Below are 17160 nucleotides of genomic sequence, written 5' to 3' on the forward strand. Positions count from 1 at the left end.
TCTCATCTCCTCCACTCTTAGGGTTTTAATCCTTTCCAGAAACCCCTCTGCCGATTTTATGGTAGTTTCGCTGTTACTAATAAGATGGTTGATCCGGTTACTCAGCCATCTGGCCAGTTCCGAGGTTGGAGTGCCTCTGAATGAGACAATAGGGCAGAGGGGGATGCCTTCCTTATGGATCTTGGGTAGTTCATAAAACCTAGCCATCGCTGAGTCACTCGGGCGTATCCTCCTCAAGGTGTCATCATCTATCTTTTTACCACGTTTGAAGGTGTTAAGCAACTTATTAATATGATTTTTGAGTGCAGTCGTGGGATCTTTGCTAATGACTCTATATGCTGTCTCATCTTTAAGCAGCCTCAATGCTTTATATAGTCCATGACCACCGTCGCCCTCCCCTTATCTGCTGGTCATATAATAATGAAGTTGTCTTTTCTAAGCTGTTCCGAAGCCTCCCTTTCTTCTTTGGACAGTATCTGGCAGCGCCTATGGTTCATTAGTAATCCCGTGACCCGTTGCTTAATGGAATTCTTGGTTTCCTCTCCTACCTCAATGCGGTGTATAGCGGGTTCCAATGCTGCCACGAAGTCAAATGAGCATGCATCCATCAGGTTGTATCCTGTGTCTTGTTGTAGCAGGGTGCCAGTTTCTCCCATCTGCTTGCCTTGAGCAATACTCAAGCAAGCCCCCCATAACATAAAAGTAGCCCATAAACTGAACCAGACACTGCGCTCTAAGATCATGAGCCCCAAGGACCTGCTCCCCAACGCAGAAAAATCCACGGTGGTGTATAAGATCAACTGCAAAGACTGTCCTAGCAATTATGTTGGGGAGACCTCCAAGAGACTGAAAACACGGATACATGAACACAAGCTGGCCATCAAAAGGTGTGAACAGCACTCACAAGTGTGGACGCATATGGCTGATCTTGGCCACCAGTTCAACTTTAATGACGTGCATACCCTATCCAGTGACACCACCAAAGGAGGCTGCCTCCTTAAAGAGGTTTTGCTCTCCGACAAAAATTTGATCAACCGGCACATAGAAATCTGCCCAGTACATCAGGCATTGAGAGCGTGGGATAAACAAAATCATGCATCCCAACAAAGACAATTCAACTATGTGCCGCAAGACCAAGGAGACAGGACCATAGGGGAAGTGAAAATGCCATTGCAACCCACAGACAATCAGACAGTGGTTGCCAATAAACAACCAACAGAAGCCCCTTCCCTGGGGGTATGCACACGTTCCAAAAGAGCAAGAGAGCTGTTAAATGGGAGAATAAAATCCAGTACAACAGGAGGTCCTCCAGATCCCTTAAGACACCCAAGAGGGATAACAACACCCCCAATGAAAGAACAAAGATCAGAACACACCGGCCAAAATCCTTCACATCAGAGATTCCAGGCTGCCCAACGAATGACATCAAAGATATTCATGCACATGCAGTAACAACAAAACATAAAAACAGTGAAGTGGAACCAATTGGACAGTGTATTGATAGCCCCACAATAAAAACTCGATCGCGATTGAAATAAGAGGACAACTCAGAACACCATAGACAATATGAGGATCACAACAATAGATTTATAACGAACATAAAAAAGGGGGGGAGGAACGAATGGCCACCCTACCAACTACCCTATATGCAATCATAGGCCACGAGAAAGAGGGGTGTAGGCTCAAACACACAATGCAACAATACCCCCGTGAAGAGGAAATGTGTACGAGCCACATTAGATGAAGGCAACGGATCGAAACGGAGACTGCAATGTGATGATTGTGGCGACGTGAACGTAATGAGCATCGGAGACTAGGAAGAGGGGGTGGAGACCATAGGAGGTGATGTATGCATAAGGCATCGCCATGAACATATGGGAAGGATAGCGGCGGGGGGGGGAAAGATGAGAGGAGAATACCCAGCGCACGGCCCAATGGAGCGAGAAGGAGTAACTGGGAAAACACAGAGGAAACGAATGGCCAAAAAAGGGGGGGAAGGAGTATGCTGAACTCAGGAGCCTGTAGTGAGGAGATAGATAACAACACACGCACAAAGAAGGAGAGTGGAGGAAGCAAAGCAAGTAACGGAGCGGTAGCATCAATCAACATCAAGAATATAACCAACACGCAGCCCAATCAAGTAGGACCGATGATGAGGTCCAGGAGCCATGTGCATAAACTGACTAGCACTATAAAGGATACTTCCATCGACCAGTTTTAAGCCCTGATGATGTCGGCAGTTGGCTGATGAAAGCTTGGCACTAGATTAAACGTTTTTAGTTTAAAATCTTTCCTGGTGTTCATGTTTGCTTGTTTTTATAATATATATATATTATATATAGGCCCTTCTTCTTGGTCTCTTTAAATGTACCTCCTTAAGAGAGGGGACCTATAACATTCCCTGCCTCCTTGCTCTATGTCGCGCAACGTATCGGGAGAGTTTGGCCATTGCCGACAATGAGGTAGGCGCGATACCTCCAGCCTGCGGGCCGGCAGTTTGACAGCCCTGCTCTAGAGGATCAGGTAGATGTGACTGGGAAAAGATCTTTCAAATAATCTGATCCCAAGCCATATAGGGCTTTAGAGGTGGCAACCTTTAAAGGGAGCTGAACCACATATTGGACCAAAGAAACAATAATTATTTGTAACAGTTTGTGAGAATATCCTTGAGAGATGGGAGAAAGAGGTACAGCCTAGACAATATACTGATAAACAAAATCAGTCCAGAGGAGGAGTGGGAGTGGAGAAAGGATCTCAGAAGGAAACTCCCTAGCTCTCTGAACACTGAGGGCAGGGGAGGGGGGAAGTGTTTCAGACTTGCAAGTTTCTGTCACTGTAAGCATACAATAAATTGTCACTGCACATGGCTATTGGTTTCTTGTCTGGACTACTCTGAAGGGCTGACTCTATTAGTGCTATTGCAATTTCTCTGTTTTTTACAATTATTTATATCTTCCCTTTCAATTCTATTAAGGCAACATGCATGTAACATCAACAATCATTGAAATGAAAACAATTTGAAAGGGACTATACATAGCGCTGGAGTATGGACCATGAATATAGGGAGTGCTATGTGTCTGTGTGTATAGGAAGAGGAGACAGGCATGCAGTTAGTCCCTTTCACCTCTTAAGATTTTTAACATTTTGTTTAAATGTTAAATAGCTGCAGGCAGTAGAAAGACATTTATGACAAACTTCTGATGAGTACAGGCAGTTAGCTATTCAAGCACAGCTCAGCTTTTTTCTGCATATGATTCTAGGAAGATGGTGTTTCTGCAGAAGAAGAAGGAATTCAGCATCTGACCTGCACTTTGCGACAAATAGCTGCTTTTCATAAGTGAGATTTTTTTATTCCAATTCTTCATTCCACATTTTGATGCTGTGTAACCCAGTATAGTTAGCATTAGGTGCTTCGCCTACACAGTCCAAGAGAAAGAACCAAGTTGTAGCTAGTGGTCTGGATTCCCTCTCTCATTTACAGATCACAGACTCCTCTCTGGAATGAACAAGGATGAAAATTTTCAGTCTCCTTCCCCTCCTTTTGGTTTTGAACTGGAAGGGTGTGGGGGAAAATGAATGTTTAAAACCCATTAAAATAACTTTAATACTTTTAAATGGCTTGTCTTCTGAGAAAAGGATATAATAAATGGCTTGGGGAGCCATTGAAACCAAAAACATAAGCCCCAAGAGATTATTGGGGAACAACCAACTTCTCAAGCCTGGCATCTCATATAGCAGCCTGGATTTTGGGACATAATCCCTATGTCCACAGGAGTACAGTGATCCAGAATCAAGTATCAAAAGGCTGAAAGAAACAAATACACAGTGCTGAGGGAAGAATTCTTTAAGACTAATGGGATACTTGAGAATTGCTTAGGTGTGATTTGCTACCACTAGAGAACTCTGGCTTGAGCTTTCTGAGACATGGCATCCATTTTTTCCCTTTCAGCCCACTGGAAAACAGGGCCAAACATCAAACATTTTGCCCCCTCTACTTTGGTGATCTCTTAACATGTTATCTGTGATCCCCAGACAAAGCACAAGGAAAGAAAAGAGAGTGCAGCTCCCCAGTGAAAAAAAAAGGGTGTTACAATTAAAATTGCTTTTCAAATAATACTCAAGAGTTTACTTGAAAAATGTCAGAGGTTTCAGAATTCTGTGGCCCATCCATGCATTAAATTATGAGTGCTTATGTTTGTTTTTTGGATAAATTTAATTTCTTTAAAAAATGTCCTGTTGACCCTTTCAGTGCCTAGATGGTATGCTAGATGATCTCAACACAATGCATTAACTTATTCTAATACAGAATTTTGGTAACAAAAATGTTTTAGCAGAAGTCAAATAAAATACCTATACAGGTAGTCCTCAGGTTATGAATGTAATGGAGCCTGCCAATTACATTCGTAACCCTAGGATTCGTTGGAGTGAATCACGTAAAATGAATATGAAAACTCCTTGCTTTTGCACACACAATTTGCTAATCGAATGCGTGGGTCGTTAGATGTACATGAGGTATCTCAGGGTGGGAAAGGCCATGGCAGGGCCTAGTGATGGAACAGGCCACTTGCTTAAGACCACCCAAGGCCTCCCCTGACCCACTGAGATACATGTAATTGCCTCTCCCCCGCGAGATCACAGTGCCCAGAAGCTTCCAGTCTCCATGCAAAAGATTTTCAAGCTGAAGGGATGGGCTGTCTCAAAGCATCCCGTCGGCTTGCAAATGTTTTGCATCGAAAGTGAAATGTTCTGGATGCCATGATCTTGCGGCCTGAAGTCCTGCGAGATCACCATGCCCAGAACATTTCATTCTTGGCATGTGAAAAGTGTTTGCAAGCTGATCGGATGCTGGAAGTGAAATCGTCAAAGAAACCGTGGCTGAAAGGAGACAAATCTTCACCAGGTAAGTGACCTGGTATGGTGGGATGGAAGAGGGGAAGCAATTGTGGGGAGTGGGGGGAGGAATAGGCAGGGTGAACGTTGCAGGGCCACTGTGAACATAAGGGTGAGCGACTGCTGTGGTGCTGCAACATTCGTAATTTCGTAAATACTTGGGGGTTGTGTAACTTCAAATGGTCACTAAGTGAACTGTTGTAACTCAGGGATTACCTGTATGTTATTACTTGAAATTAAGAGAGAGCTTTGGTTTTCTATAAGTGGTACTGGTTAAAAAGACCACTTCCATTTACTCCCCCTGAGACAAATAATTTCATTTTTTAAAAAAATAAATAAACTAATTTAATCTATATTGTGTTTTTAATATTGCTAGCCTGGGAAATTTTGGAGACTTTTTGCAGACAAAATTAAGTGAATGTAGAACAGGCATGTTAGTAGCAACATACTATTCAAAGTGAAATTGTTATGACTTTGAAATTATTTGGGCTTATGTTTTATTTCTTTCTGGATTGTGTAGTGCCCATGATCTCACCAAATGGAACCTCTATGACAAGATGTATAAGCTTCTTGTTTCTGAGTTGGAACAGAGACCTTTACCTATTCAGGTAATTTTAACTGAGCATTGAATATATATGCCCTCCCAAATATATTTCTTGTTTGAACATCCTTGTTAAATTTGAACATTCCTAATTTTGTATTTTATTAGACTGAATTTCAGCTAATATGAAATTAATTAATATGGCAAAGAAATTCTTAATTTAGTGATTCAGCCTGTATTATTCATAGTAATCTGTTACAGCTAAAGCATTAGATTTATCATAATGATACAGGTTTTTGTGGGCTCTAGATCGGGCATACTTAAATTGTGATCATGCTTTTGCTTGCTTGTCTCTTTGCAGATTATTTTACCTTCTTTACAGTGTGCTTATTTTGCACTACTTTGGCAGCTCCCTTCAATGGCAGATTCTCCGTCTTCCAAGGTTAGGCTCATAATAATGATTAGAATTTTTTTTTACATATTTATCTATGTTAGTCAGTTTAGAGCAGATTTGTTCAATCTGCAGCCTTGGTCAGCTAGTAATACAGCCTCACAAGATCGTAAACTTTTAATATTATTATGTGATTTATATACATTAACTATATTATATATATTTATATGCTGCCCAAGAGGATTCCCTTTCACTTATTGCGGCCCAAGCAAGCCAAAAGGTTGGGCACCCATGATTTAGAGTGATAATATTATTCAAACTCATACTTCCAATACAGGAGGTAGTTCATAGACACAATTGTTCAGATTCCCAATCCAGAGTTATTTAGACATTTTTGTAAAAAATATATTCTATCTCACTTTTTCCTTGCTAATTCAATAGAACAATGTTCGATGTATAATATCAGGGCTGATCTTAATTTGGAGGAGCAAAAGTTTAGGTAGAGATAAACTATCTATTAGAAAATCAGTGTAACCTTGATAAGATCATAGTATTTTTTAATCATATGTATACTGGCCACAAGCTATGGAAAGTCATGCCAGGGTTGCTTTTTAATATAATCTGTGTTTTTAAAAAGTATATAATTTTGGGATATAAATTATTAGTTTATTAATTTATTGTTTTCTCTTATTATTATAAACTGCTTTAGTTTGCAACTTGCATGTCCAATAGGTGGGGTATTCAGTCTGTAGATGTAGAGTCATGGAAAAAGCAAGGAAATCCCATTAAAACCTTGCTTTATATTTGTACTATTTCTTTCATACATCTTGTCATGAGATTGTATCCAAAACAATTAAATATATTGCAAGTATTTATGATATTTTAAATAAATTACTGGTTCTTAGCATGGGTACTGAGAGGTATGTTTATGGGTATAGGGAATTCTTTGGAAAATAACTAAAGCGGAACTTCTTGTCCAGTTTGAAATCTGGATTTTTTGACAGATTATTAAACATAGGATAAGAAAAAAAGTTGTTGAATATTTGTACCAATCAAAACAATGTATTTTGGAATGAAACTTTCAGAATATAAAGAGGAAATAATCTTAATCCGGCTATCTCATATTTCTTCCTAAGATTTCTCATAACCTATATCAGCCCTTTAATTATCTGAAAAAAATACATCTGAGCTGCTTTTTTAACCAGTAACATTCAAGATGAAATACTGAATAGCTGAAAGGGAATTTTAGATAGATAACCTTTATTGTCATTTTTACTATGGGCAGAATGACACACATTAAAAATGAAATTTAGTTGCTTGCTCTCAAAGTGTACACATGCATAACACACATTTAAACATACTATATACAACATACGTATAGACCTTGTTGTTGTTAGTTGTGAAGTCGTGGCCGACCAATCGCGACCCCATGGACAACATTCCCCCAGGCTTTCCTGTCCTCTACCATCTTCTGGAGTCCATTTAAACTCATGCCTACTGCTTCAGTGACTCCATCCAGGCATCTCATTCTCTGTCATCCCGTTCTTCTATTGCCCTCAATCTTTCCCAGCATTAGGCTCTTCTCCAGTGAGTCCTTCCTTCTCACTAGGTGGCCAAAGTACTTGAGTTTCAACTTCAGGATCTGGCCTTGTAAAAAGCAGTTGGGGTTGATCTCCTCTAGGACTGACCGGTTTGATCGCTTTGCAGTCCAGGGGACTCGCAGGGGTCTTCTCCAGCGCCATAGTTGAAAGGCCTCAATTCTTTTGCGCTTAGCCTTTCTTATGATCCAACTTTCACAGCCATACATTGCAACTGGAAAAACCATGGCCTTGACTATACGTATTTTTGTTGGCAGGGTGATGTCTCTGCTTTTTAGTATGCTGTCTAGATTTGCCATAGCTTTCCTCCCCAGGAGCAAGTGTCTTTTAATTTCTTGGCTGCAGTCCCCATCTGTGGTGATCTTGGAGTCCAGGAAGATAAAATCTGTCACTACCTCCATTTCTTCCCCATCTATTTGCCAGGAATTGAGAGGGCTGGATGCCATGATCTTGGTTTTCTTAATGTTGAGTTTCAAGCCAACTTTTGCACTCTCCTTCTTCACCTGCATCAAGAGGCTCTTTAGTTCCTGACTTCCGGTTCGGGTTCGCGGCATCACTAGTTGCACGAGGAGACTTCTCTCCCCATCGACTAGGTTTCCCTCCGTCGGTGGACACTTATATGGGTCCAAAGTCGCCCTGGAGGGTGCGACTTCCATCGAGGAGGCTGCTGTCCGGCTCCAGACAGCTCCTCCAGCTGTCTGGACGAATCTCCGAGGGCCGACAGAGAATAAGATTGGCCAGTAAAATGGCCGATCGCCCTGCCGCTTCAGACCATAAGTCAGACAACATTTAAGCTTTGAGTGCCCCCGTGGTGAATCTGGGTGAGAATTTTTTCTTATTTTTCTCTTTTTTCTGCCTTTTTTCATTTGTGTACCTGTAAGAGCTTTTGAAATTATTTCCCTGGCTTGGAAAGGCGGCTTCTGCTTTCTTTGGGAAGAAAAGCATTTTGCAAACACTGAAAGACTATATTTTACTTTTATTTGGACATTAAAAAGGGAAAAAAAGAAGGAAAAGGTTTTTTCTCTCTTTTTAAGAATTTTACTATTTCTATTTATATATATATATAATACTCTAAAAGACAGAAAAAAAGAATTGATTTTTGGAAAAGACTTTCTTAACTCACTGAGGGCATCTAGTGGTGAAAATTTAATATTGCAACTTTGCTTATTTTTCTATCAAATTTCAAAACACTAAAGATAAGCTGTGCACCTGTGAAGCTGTGGAGGTGGATGTTTTTACATTAAACAAAGCCTCTATAAAAAAGAAAAAGAGATTTCCTTTTAAGCATTAATATTAAAATGGAGAAACCTCAGATACAACTGAACTGTGCACTTATATTGGAAAAGATTTATGAGGCCACTGCAGAAATTTGTGCTACATTTAAAAACTGTACTTTAGAATTAAGATCCAGAGATTCTACTACATTTGCTCAAACTGATGTCCAGGTTACAACTGATCATGGCATAAATCAAAATGTACCAGAAGAGGAATTTACAGAGATAGAAGTGGAATTTATTTCATCTGACAATCCTTTCTTCAGCAACTTAGAGAACCAGAAGAAGCAAAGATTAAGACCTCAAAATACAAAGCAACCACATTGCAAGGAGAACAGAAAAAGATGTTTACTGTAGAGGAAGGGATTTATATTTTCTCAAAGATTACTACAAGCAACAAGAATCGATCTATTGGTTGAAAGGGAAAAAAGATGTTTATTGCAGAGGAAGGGACGTACATTTTCTCAAAGATTACTACAAGCATCAATAATGGATTTACTGGTTGAAAGGGAAGCACTTTTATGGAAGCCCGTGTGGCATAGAAAGAAACCCAGAATTAGACTGAAAAAGAAATTTATAAATGTTTAATGGAGCAAAAGGCAATGTTGATTTTATGGATTGTTTTAAGGATAATGATCTAGAGCTAGAACTAAGAAAAATGCAATTATATACATGCGTGTTTAAATTAGTAAGTGCTTAAATTGATTAGGTGATATTTGTGTATAATAATATGATCTGATAAGGTATGATAATTAATTGGATGGAATTTGAAGTTTGTGTAATGAATTGAAAGGAATTAAGGTTTAACATTATTATTATATTATTTTCTTTTTTCTTTTCTCTTAATTAAGTCAGTTATAACCTTGGTTCTATGGATTGTATTAAGGATAAAAAATATATAACCATATATATGTATGTATGTATGTATGTATGTATGTATGTATGTATGTATGTATGTTCTGGAGTTGAAAAAAAATGTTCAGTCATGAGAATGTAATTTTGAAGTGCTTAAATTGATTAGGTGATTTTTGCCTATAATAATATGACCTGATAAGGTATGATAACTAATTGGATATCTGAAGTTTGAGTAATGAATTGAAAGGAATTAAGGTTTAACATTGGTTTTTTTTAATAAGTTGTTATCACTGGAAGAAGAAATGAATGAGATTGGTGATAAGAAGAGGGCTGAGAGAGATTAAAAATTTTAATATATGGTAGAGATACTTGAAGTGATAATTTGTTGATGTAAAACAATATTTGATTATGGTAATTTTAAACTGATAAAGTAGTAACAGAAATTTAAGCTAGAAATGGAATATATTAAATCTATTATGTTATTTGTGAGAAATAGAGAGATGATAGTGAATGTATTAGGTTGAGCTGTTTATGTATGTTTTTTACCTTGAATTGTTTGTTTACCCAAACACCACGGTGTGTGTAAAGTACTTTTTGTTAAAATAAAAAAAACCAATAAAATATATTTTTTTAAAAAGAGGCTCTTTAGTTCCTCTTTATTTTCTGCTATTAGAGTGGTATCATCTGTATATCTTAAGTTGTTGATATTTCTCCCGGCAATTTTCATTCCAATTTTTGATTCATCTAGCCCTGCCTTTCTCATGATGTGCTCTGCATATAAGTTAAATAGGCAGAGTGACAGAATACAGCCTTGCCGGACTCTTTTCCCAATTTTGAACCAATCAGTGGTTCCGTGTCCAGTTCTCACTGTTGCTTCTTGACCCGCATATAGGTTTCTCAAGAGACAAATAAGATGGTCTGGTATTCCCATCTCTTTAAGAACTTGCCACAATTTATTGTGATCCACACAATCAAAGGCTTTAGCACAGTCAATGAAGCAGAAGTAGATGTTTTTTCTGGAACTCCCTAGCTTTCTCCACGATCCAGTGTATGTTGGCAATTTGATCTCTAGTTCCTCTGCCTCTTCGAAATTCTACCTGTACTTCTGGAAGTTCTCGATCCACATACTGCTGGAGTCTAGCTTGTAGGATTTTAAGCATAAATTTACTTGCATGTGAAATGAGTGCAATGGTGTAATAGTTTGAACATTCTTTGGCATTGCCTTTCTTTGGAATTGGAATGTAAACTGACCTTTTCCAATCCTGTGGCCACTGTTGAGTTTTCCAAATTTGCTGGAAAATTGTAGCACTTTTGCTGCATCGTCTTTTAAGATTTTGAATAGCTCAGCTGGAATACTGTCACCTCCACTAGTTTTGTTGTTGCTCAGCTTTCCTAAGGCCCATTTCACTTCATATTCTAGGATGTCTGGCTCAAGGTCAACGACCACCCCATCATGGTTATCAGGGATGCTAAACTCATTCTTGTATAGTTCTTCTGTGTAATTTTGCCACATTTTTATCTCTTCTGCCTCTGTTAGGTCTTTGCCATTTTGGTCCTTTATCATGTCCATCTTTGCATGAAACGTTCCCTTCATAAGTCCAATTTTCTTGAAGTGATCTCTGGTTCTCCCTATTCTATTGTTTTCTTCTATTTCTTTGCACTGCTCATTTAAGAGGGCATTCTTAGCTCTTCTAGCTATTCTCTGGAATTCTGCATTCAATTGGGTGTATCTTTCTCTTTCTCCCTTGCCTTTTGCTTCCCTTCTTTCCTCAGCTATTTGCAAAGCTTCCTCAGACAGCCATTTTGCTTTCTTGCTTTCTTTTTCTTTGGGATGGTTTTAGTTGCTGCCTCTTGTACAATGTTGCGAATCTCCATCCATAGTTCTTCAGACACTCTGTCTATCAGATCTAATTCCTTAAATCTATGTCACCTCTACTGTATATTCATCAGGGATATGATTTAGTTCATACCTGAGTGGCTTAGTGTTTTTCCCTACTTTCTTCAATTTAAACCTAAATTTTGCAAGGAGAAGCTCATGATCTGAGCCACAGTGAGCTCCTGGTCTTGTTTTTACTGATTGTATAGAGCTTCTCCATCTTTGGCTGCAGAGCACATGGTCAGTCTGATTTCTGTGTTGACCGTCTGGTGATGTCCATGTATAGAGCCGTTTCCTGGGTTGTTGGAAAAGAGTGTTTGCTATGACCATCATATTCTCTTGACAAAATTCTATCAGCCTGTGCCCTCCTTCATTTTGTACTCCAAGGCCAAACTTGCCTGTTATTCCGGTTATCTTCTGGCTTCCTACTTTAGCATTTCAATCCCCATGATGATAAGGACATCATTTTTTGGTGTTGATTCTATAAGGTGCTGTAGGGCTTCATAGAAGCAGTCAATTTCATCCACTTCAGCACCAGTGGTTGGGGCATAGACTTGGACTACTGTGATATTGAATGGTTTGCATTGGATTCGCGCTGAGATCATTCTGTCATTTTGGGGATTGTATCCCAGTATTGCTTTTCCTACTCTTTTATTGACTATGAAGGCTACTCCATTTCTTAGGGATTCTTGCCCGCAGTAGTATACCTGATGGTCCTCTGAATTAAATTTACCCATTCCTGTCCATTTTAGTTTGCTGATTCCTAAGATGTCGATGTTCAGTCTTGTCATTTCTTGTTTGACCACATCCAATTTGCCTTGATTCATGGATCTTACATTCCAGGTTCCTATGGAAAAAAGATCTTTACAGCATCGGACTTTCCTTTCACCACTAGATGCATCCACAGCTGAGCGTCCTTTCGGCTTTGGCCCAGTCGCTTCACTCTTTCTGTTGCTACTAGTACTAGCCCTCTGCTCTTCCCCAGTAGCATATTGGACACCTTCTGACCTGAGGGGCTCATCTTCCAGCGTCTATCTTTTTGCCTTTTAGTACTGTCCATGGGGTTTTCATGGCAAAGATACTGGAGTGGGTTGCCATTTTCTTCTCCAGTGGATCACATTTTGTCAGAACTCTCTGCTATGACCTGTCCGTCTTGGGTGGCCCTGCATGGCATAGCTCATAGCTTCATTGAGTTACGCAAGCCCCTTCGCCACAACAAGGCAGTAATCCATGAAGGAGATGTATAGACCTACACCCTTACATATAAGTAACATATAAATATTAATCACTGTCCATCTTGAATATATAATGGAAGGAGGAAGCTTTAGAGTTCACAAGGTTAATACTATATGGAACAAAACTGTGACTGAATCTGGATGTTCTGCTTCGAATATCACAAAGCCTCCTCTCAGAAGGTAACAAAGAAAACAGGTCGTGAAGAGGACGTGTAGTGTCCCAGACAATCTTGCGGACCCTGCTCAAGCAACACTTGAGATGGAAGGGAGGGAACTGCCAATGATCTTTTCAGCCTTCCTCACCATTCTCTCCACCGCCTTCCTGTCTGAAGCAGTGATGCTTCCAAACCAGACTGTGATGCTGTATGACAGGATGCTTTCAATCGTCCCTCTGTAGAAAGTTGTATGGATAGGGGAAGGAAGATGTGCTTTTCTCATGCGACGCAGAAAACGCAGGTGCTGCTGTGCCCGCTTCACCAGTGGCTTGTTATTGAGCAACCAAGCCAGCCTACTTGTTAACTGCACACCCAGGAATTTGATGCTGGTAACCATCTCCACAGGTGAATCATTAATGCACAGGGGAGTGTGCTGTGCCTGTGTTTTCTGAAATCGACAATGATCTCTTTGGTTTTTCCAATGTTTAAAACTAGGCTGTTCTCCTTACACCAGTTCACCAAACCCTCAACCTCCTTGCGGTAAGCACCCTCATTGTCATCTTGAGTAAGGTCCACTACTGTTGTATCATTTGCAAACTTCACAATATGATTGGTGGCAAACCTAGCACAACAGTCATTGCTTCAGTTCTCCTTTGGCAAACAAATTTGGCATCCTGATATTTAGTTGATGGTTTTGGTTAGCGCTTCTCATCATTTTTTGTCGTAATGATGAGGTTTCATGCAGGTAAAAGTTACCATCTGGCATGACAAAATGTCTAACAATGCCTTCCATTTGATTTATGGTATATTTTGCATTTCCATTTCTGTTCATTTAAGTATTCAAAAGTGAGAACCATTAAACTGAACTGATTGTTTTTAGTGAAAAGTGTACTTATTATAGTCAATGAACATCTTGTTGTCTTGGAAACAACTGATAACAAGAGTTATTTAAATTTAAACCTACTTGCATGGAAATAAATAAGTCCTCTTGATTTAGGAAATATATAGTACTTGGGAAAATAGCTTTTTCTTCTATGGTTTTGCTAATATAAGAGGGAAAGACACCATAGTTATTTTTTGGTGTGAAAAGCAACAATAGAACTCACTTATCTGCCTGCATAATTCACCGTTTCAAAAATTTGTCACTGAATATGGGAGGGTCATCTGGCTCTGGTAATTTTACTACAAATAAAGGTCTGGGAGAACTGAGGCTTCTAAAAAGCAAGAAGGATGTTTCCTAAGTAAAGAGAAACTTTCCTATCTTAACAGTTCTCCCAACCCCCCCCCCCCCGTTTTCCATGGTTTCAATAAATGTAGGGTTGAAACCTTAAGCTTATAGACAACATGTACTTCTAACTTAAGGAAAGCCAGATATTTTATTTGCAATAATCTTTGACAAGTTGTGCACTTTGAACTATGTCGGTCATTATCTACTGATACAATGCCTGGCTTTCAGCTTTGTGCACCAAGAAAACTCAAAACTTAAGCCTTTTCTAATTCACCACATCTAATATGGTTAGAGTATAATAATAATAACAATAATACTTAACAACAACTTAAAATATTCTTCTGGTTTCTATTTTTTAAAGGAAAATATATTTCTTTTGAGGACACATTTAAGGCAGTACTGCAATATTTGCACAAGCTACCTCAGCCACCATAACAAAGAGTTATGTGAAAAGGTAATTGTGGTTTCTTTTAAAATTTGTAGCATGCCCTGATTTAATGACATGGTTAAGTTTGCATACCTAAAGAACAATTTCTCCATTCCTAGTTTTGGGGTGTCTCAATCTATATTAAAGTCTTTAGAAAACTGGGAAGATGTCCCATATCAGCCCAGAGGGCTTAGCATAGTTGGGATGGGATATAATTTATCTTAGAATCAATATTCAACCAGATAATTCAGCAGCAAAAACCAGTCTAGAGAAAACCAGATGACTAAGAGATAATCCAGAAGGCACTCAAAAATGCATACAAAGATAACAAATCAAGTCATAATCCAAGAAGTCAGTCTGAGACTAAAGATAATTGGAGTCAGCTGGATTAGGAACATCAAGATGACAGATGACAGATTTTGCAAAATCTCCATCTCTAGTGCAACCGATATGTCCATAATTTAAATAAGAATACAGGTCTACTCAGGAGGACAGTAATTTCTGAATAGGCCATTATTCCCAAAGAACTTTATGAAACTTCTAAGGAGGTCTCATATCCACAAAGCTCAACTGTTTTGTAATTGTTGGGCTGAACCATTAATTCATTGGCTTTTAAAGCCTCTCCTAACTTCTTGCTTTTAACTGAAAAACCATAATGGTAGTTATAAAGTGAAGAATTGTAGGAAATATCAGTACTTTTTTAAACAGCAGTATCTTTATAAAACATTCTGTGATATGTATTTTGATTAGAGTACTCATTGTCTTTGATTATAGATATTATTTATGCAAATTTATAGTAAGTTTAATATATATTCATACAAATAATATGCATTGCGTAAAAAACCAGTGATTCCTATAATTTCAATTTCAGTTTAGAATTAGTTCACTTTGCATGTTAATTGAAAAAGGAAGGCAGAATAATATAATGACAAGTATTTTAAAAAAATGTCTAAGTCATTTTTGTTGTTTGTACCTATAGGCTTTTATGATACTGTGTGATCTGCTATTAATTCTAAATCATCAGGATTTAAGCAGTAATGGTGCTGCTGGGTTACTGGAATACCTTCCCAGTACATCTCTTCAGACAAAAATGCTCTTATTTATTCGAGATCATATTTTTGGAGAGGAAGAAGAAGCAACCAAAGGTCAGCAATATTTTTCAGGAAATGCATTTTGCTGCTGATACTTGCTTCTTTGACTTTGTATTCCATCATTCAGGATAAGCAGAGCGAGATAGATAATTAAAGTAATGCTTAAAAGTTTGTGAATCCTTTTGAAACTGTAATATTTCTGCATAAATATGATCTAAAATGTCCTAAGACTAGATGAAGAAAACATAATTAAACAAATGAATCAAGAACATTATACTTGTTCATTTAGGATGGTTGCAGCATCTGGCAGTCACATGATTGAAATTTGTGATCTTTCAGCCAGCTTCTAACAAGCAAAATCAGTTGGGGAGGGCAGATTCTCTTAATGATCATGTGATTTGCTTAATCATGGTCATTTGCTTAACAACCACAGTAAAATGGTTGTCAAATCAAACCTGGTCACGTGATGACTCATCACATAAAGAAATGAAATTCCAGTCCCAATTGAAGTTATTTGAGGACTACTTCTAATAGCAAGTAAGGAACTAACACTATGATGTCTGCAAAGAAAATCTCTTATCTAAAAAGCAGAGAAATACTTATGTGTGGAATCTTTCATGCTTTCTGAGCTTGGTTGTTCACTTATGGACATTTCATTACCTGACTAGATAACATATGTGCACACTGGTGCAATTTGCAAATAAACCATCAAGCTCAGAGGATACTAAGGACTCCACAGTTCAACCCACAGCTAATATATTCACTTCTGTTGGAAATAACATTTAAGGTGATGTGATTGTGATGGTTTAGAGAAATGATGAAATACTTGAGTATCTGTTGTTTTTTAAATACATCATTCATTATCATTTTAGAATGAAACCTAACCAAACTCCTCTCTACAGATTTGAAAGAAAGTGATGTGAAGGTAAAGGAAAGTCAGAAGCTAGAAGCTTTACATTTAAAGCGATGCCTCCTTGCAGCTTATTGCAAATTGATCGTCTGTAATATTGTGGACATAACAGCTGCTGCTGAAATCTATAAGCATTATATGAAGGTAATGACATATTCCCCTTGATGTCTACCAAGCATTATAAAATTAACCTCTGATTTTTTGGTAAATACATGAATGTTATTCAGTTGATGCATGGGTCACAATATAAACAGATGACTACAGATTTTATGAGGGATCAATTTGATAAATGGAGAAATGTTTATTTTATTCATGAACACTTTTTGTTGTTTCACTCAGAAACAAACCTGCATGGAAAGAAATCTTGCAATTTCTGATAAAGTTTATATGTATTGTAACCATACTGTAAGGACCTGCATCCATTTAGGCTGCATCCATTTTTTATCTGCCTGAGCCTTATATGCTGCCCTGGCTTCATCCAGAGCTTTCCTAATAATGGGCCAAATGTTCTGTAACTGGTGTACCCACTCCTTGAGGGAAGGAATGGCAGTTTCATTAGCAGGGAATTCAGGCATAGGGAGGAAACTCTGTCCATTAACCACTTGGAAGGGAATGAAGCTGGTGCTGGAGTGCATCACATTGTTATAGGCCATTTCAGCAAACGGTAACAAATCAGTCCAGTTATCTTG

At 38.5% G+C, this 17160-nt stretch overlaps 1 protein-coding gene across 8 annotated transcripts in view; it reads left to right on the forward strand.

The window, feature by feature from the left end:
• LOC120297226 (cohesin subunit SA-2-like) overlaps positions 1 to 17160 on the forward strand; it is a 125024-nt gene that overhangs the window by 90059 nt on the left and 17805 nt on the right. For all 8 annotated transcript variants that reach the window (XR_005553736.1, XM_039319604.1, XM_039319607.1 and 5 more), the window contains 6 exons: positions 3261 to 3337; positions 5411 to 5498; positions 5793 to 5873; positions 14405 to 14497; positions 15450 to 15615; positions 16464 to 16615. Coding sequence is in view for 7 of the 8 variants with exons in the window: in XM_039319604.1 (XP_039175538.1) it covers positions 3261 to 3337; positions 5411 to 5498; positions 5793 to 5873; positions 14405 to 14497; positions 15450 to 15615; positions 16464 to 16615 (657 nt within the window). In the remaining variant the exon portion in view is untranslated. The remainder of the gene's footprint in view (positions 1 to 3260; positions 3338 to 5410; positions 5499 to 5792; positions 5874 to 14404; positions 14498 to 15449; positions 15616 to 16463; positions 16616 to 17160) is intronic.

This window comes from Crotalus tigris, unplaced genomic scaffold (assembly GCF_016545835.1).
Source record: "Crotalus tigris isolate CLP2741 ecotype Arizona unplaced genomic scaffold, ASM1654583v1 scf7180000023606.2106662, whole genome shotgun sequence".
NCBI lineage: Eukaryota > Metazoa > Chordata > Lepidosauria > Squamata > Viperidae > Crotalus > Crotalus tigris.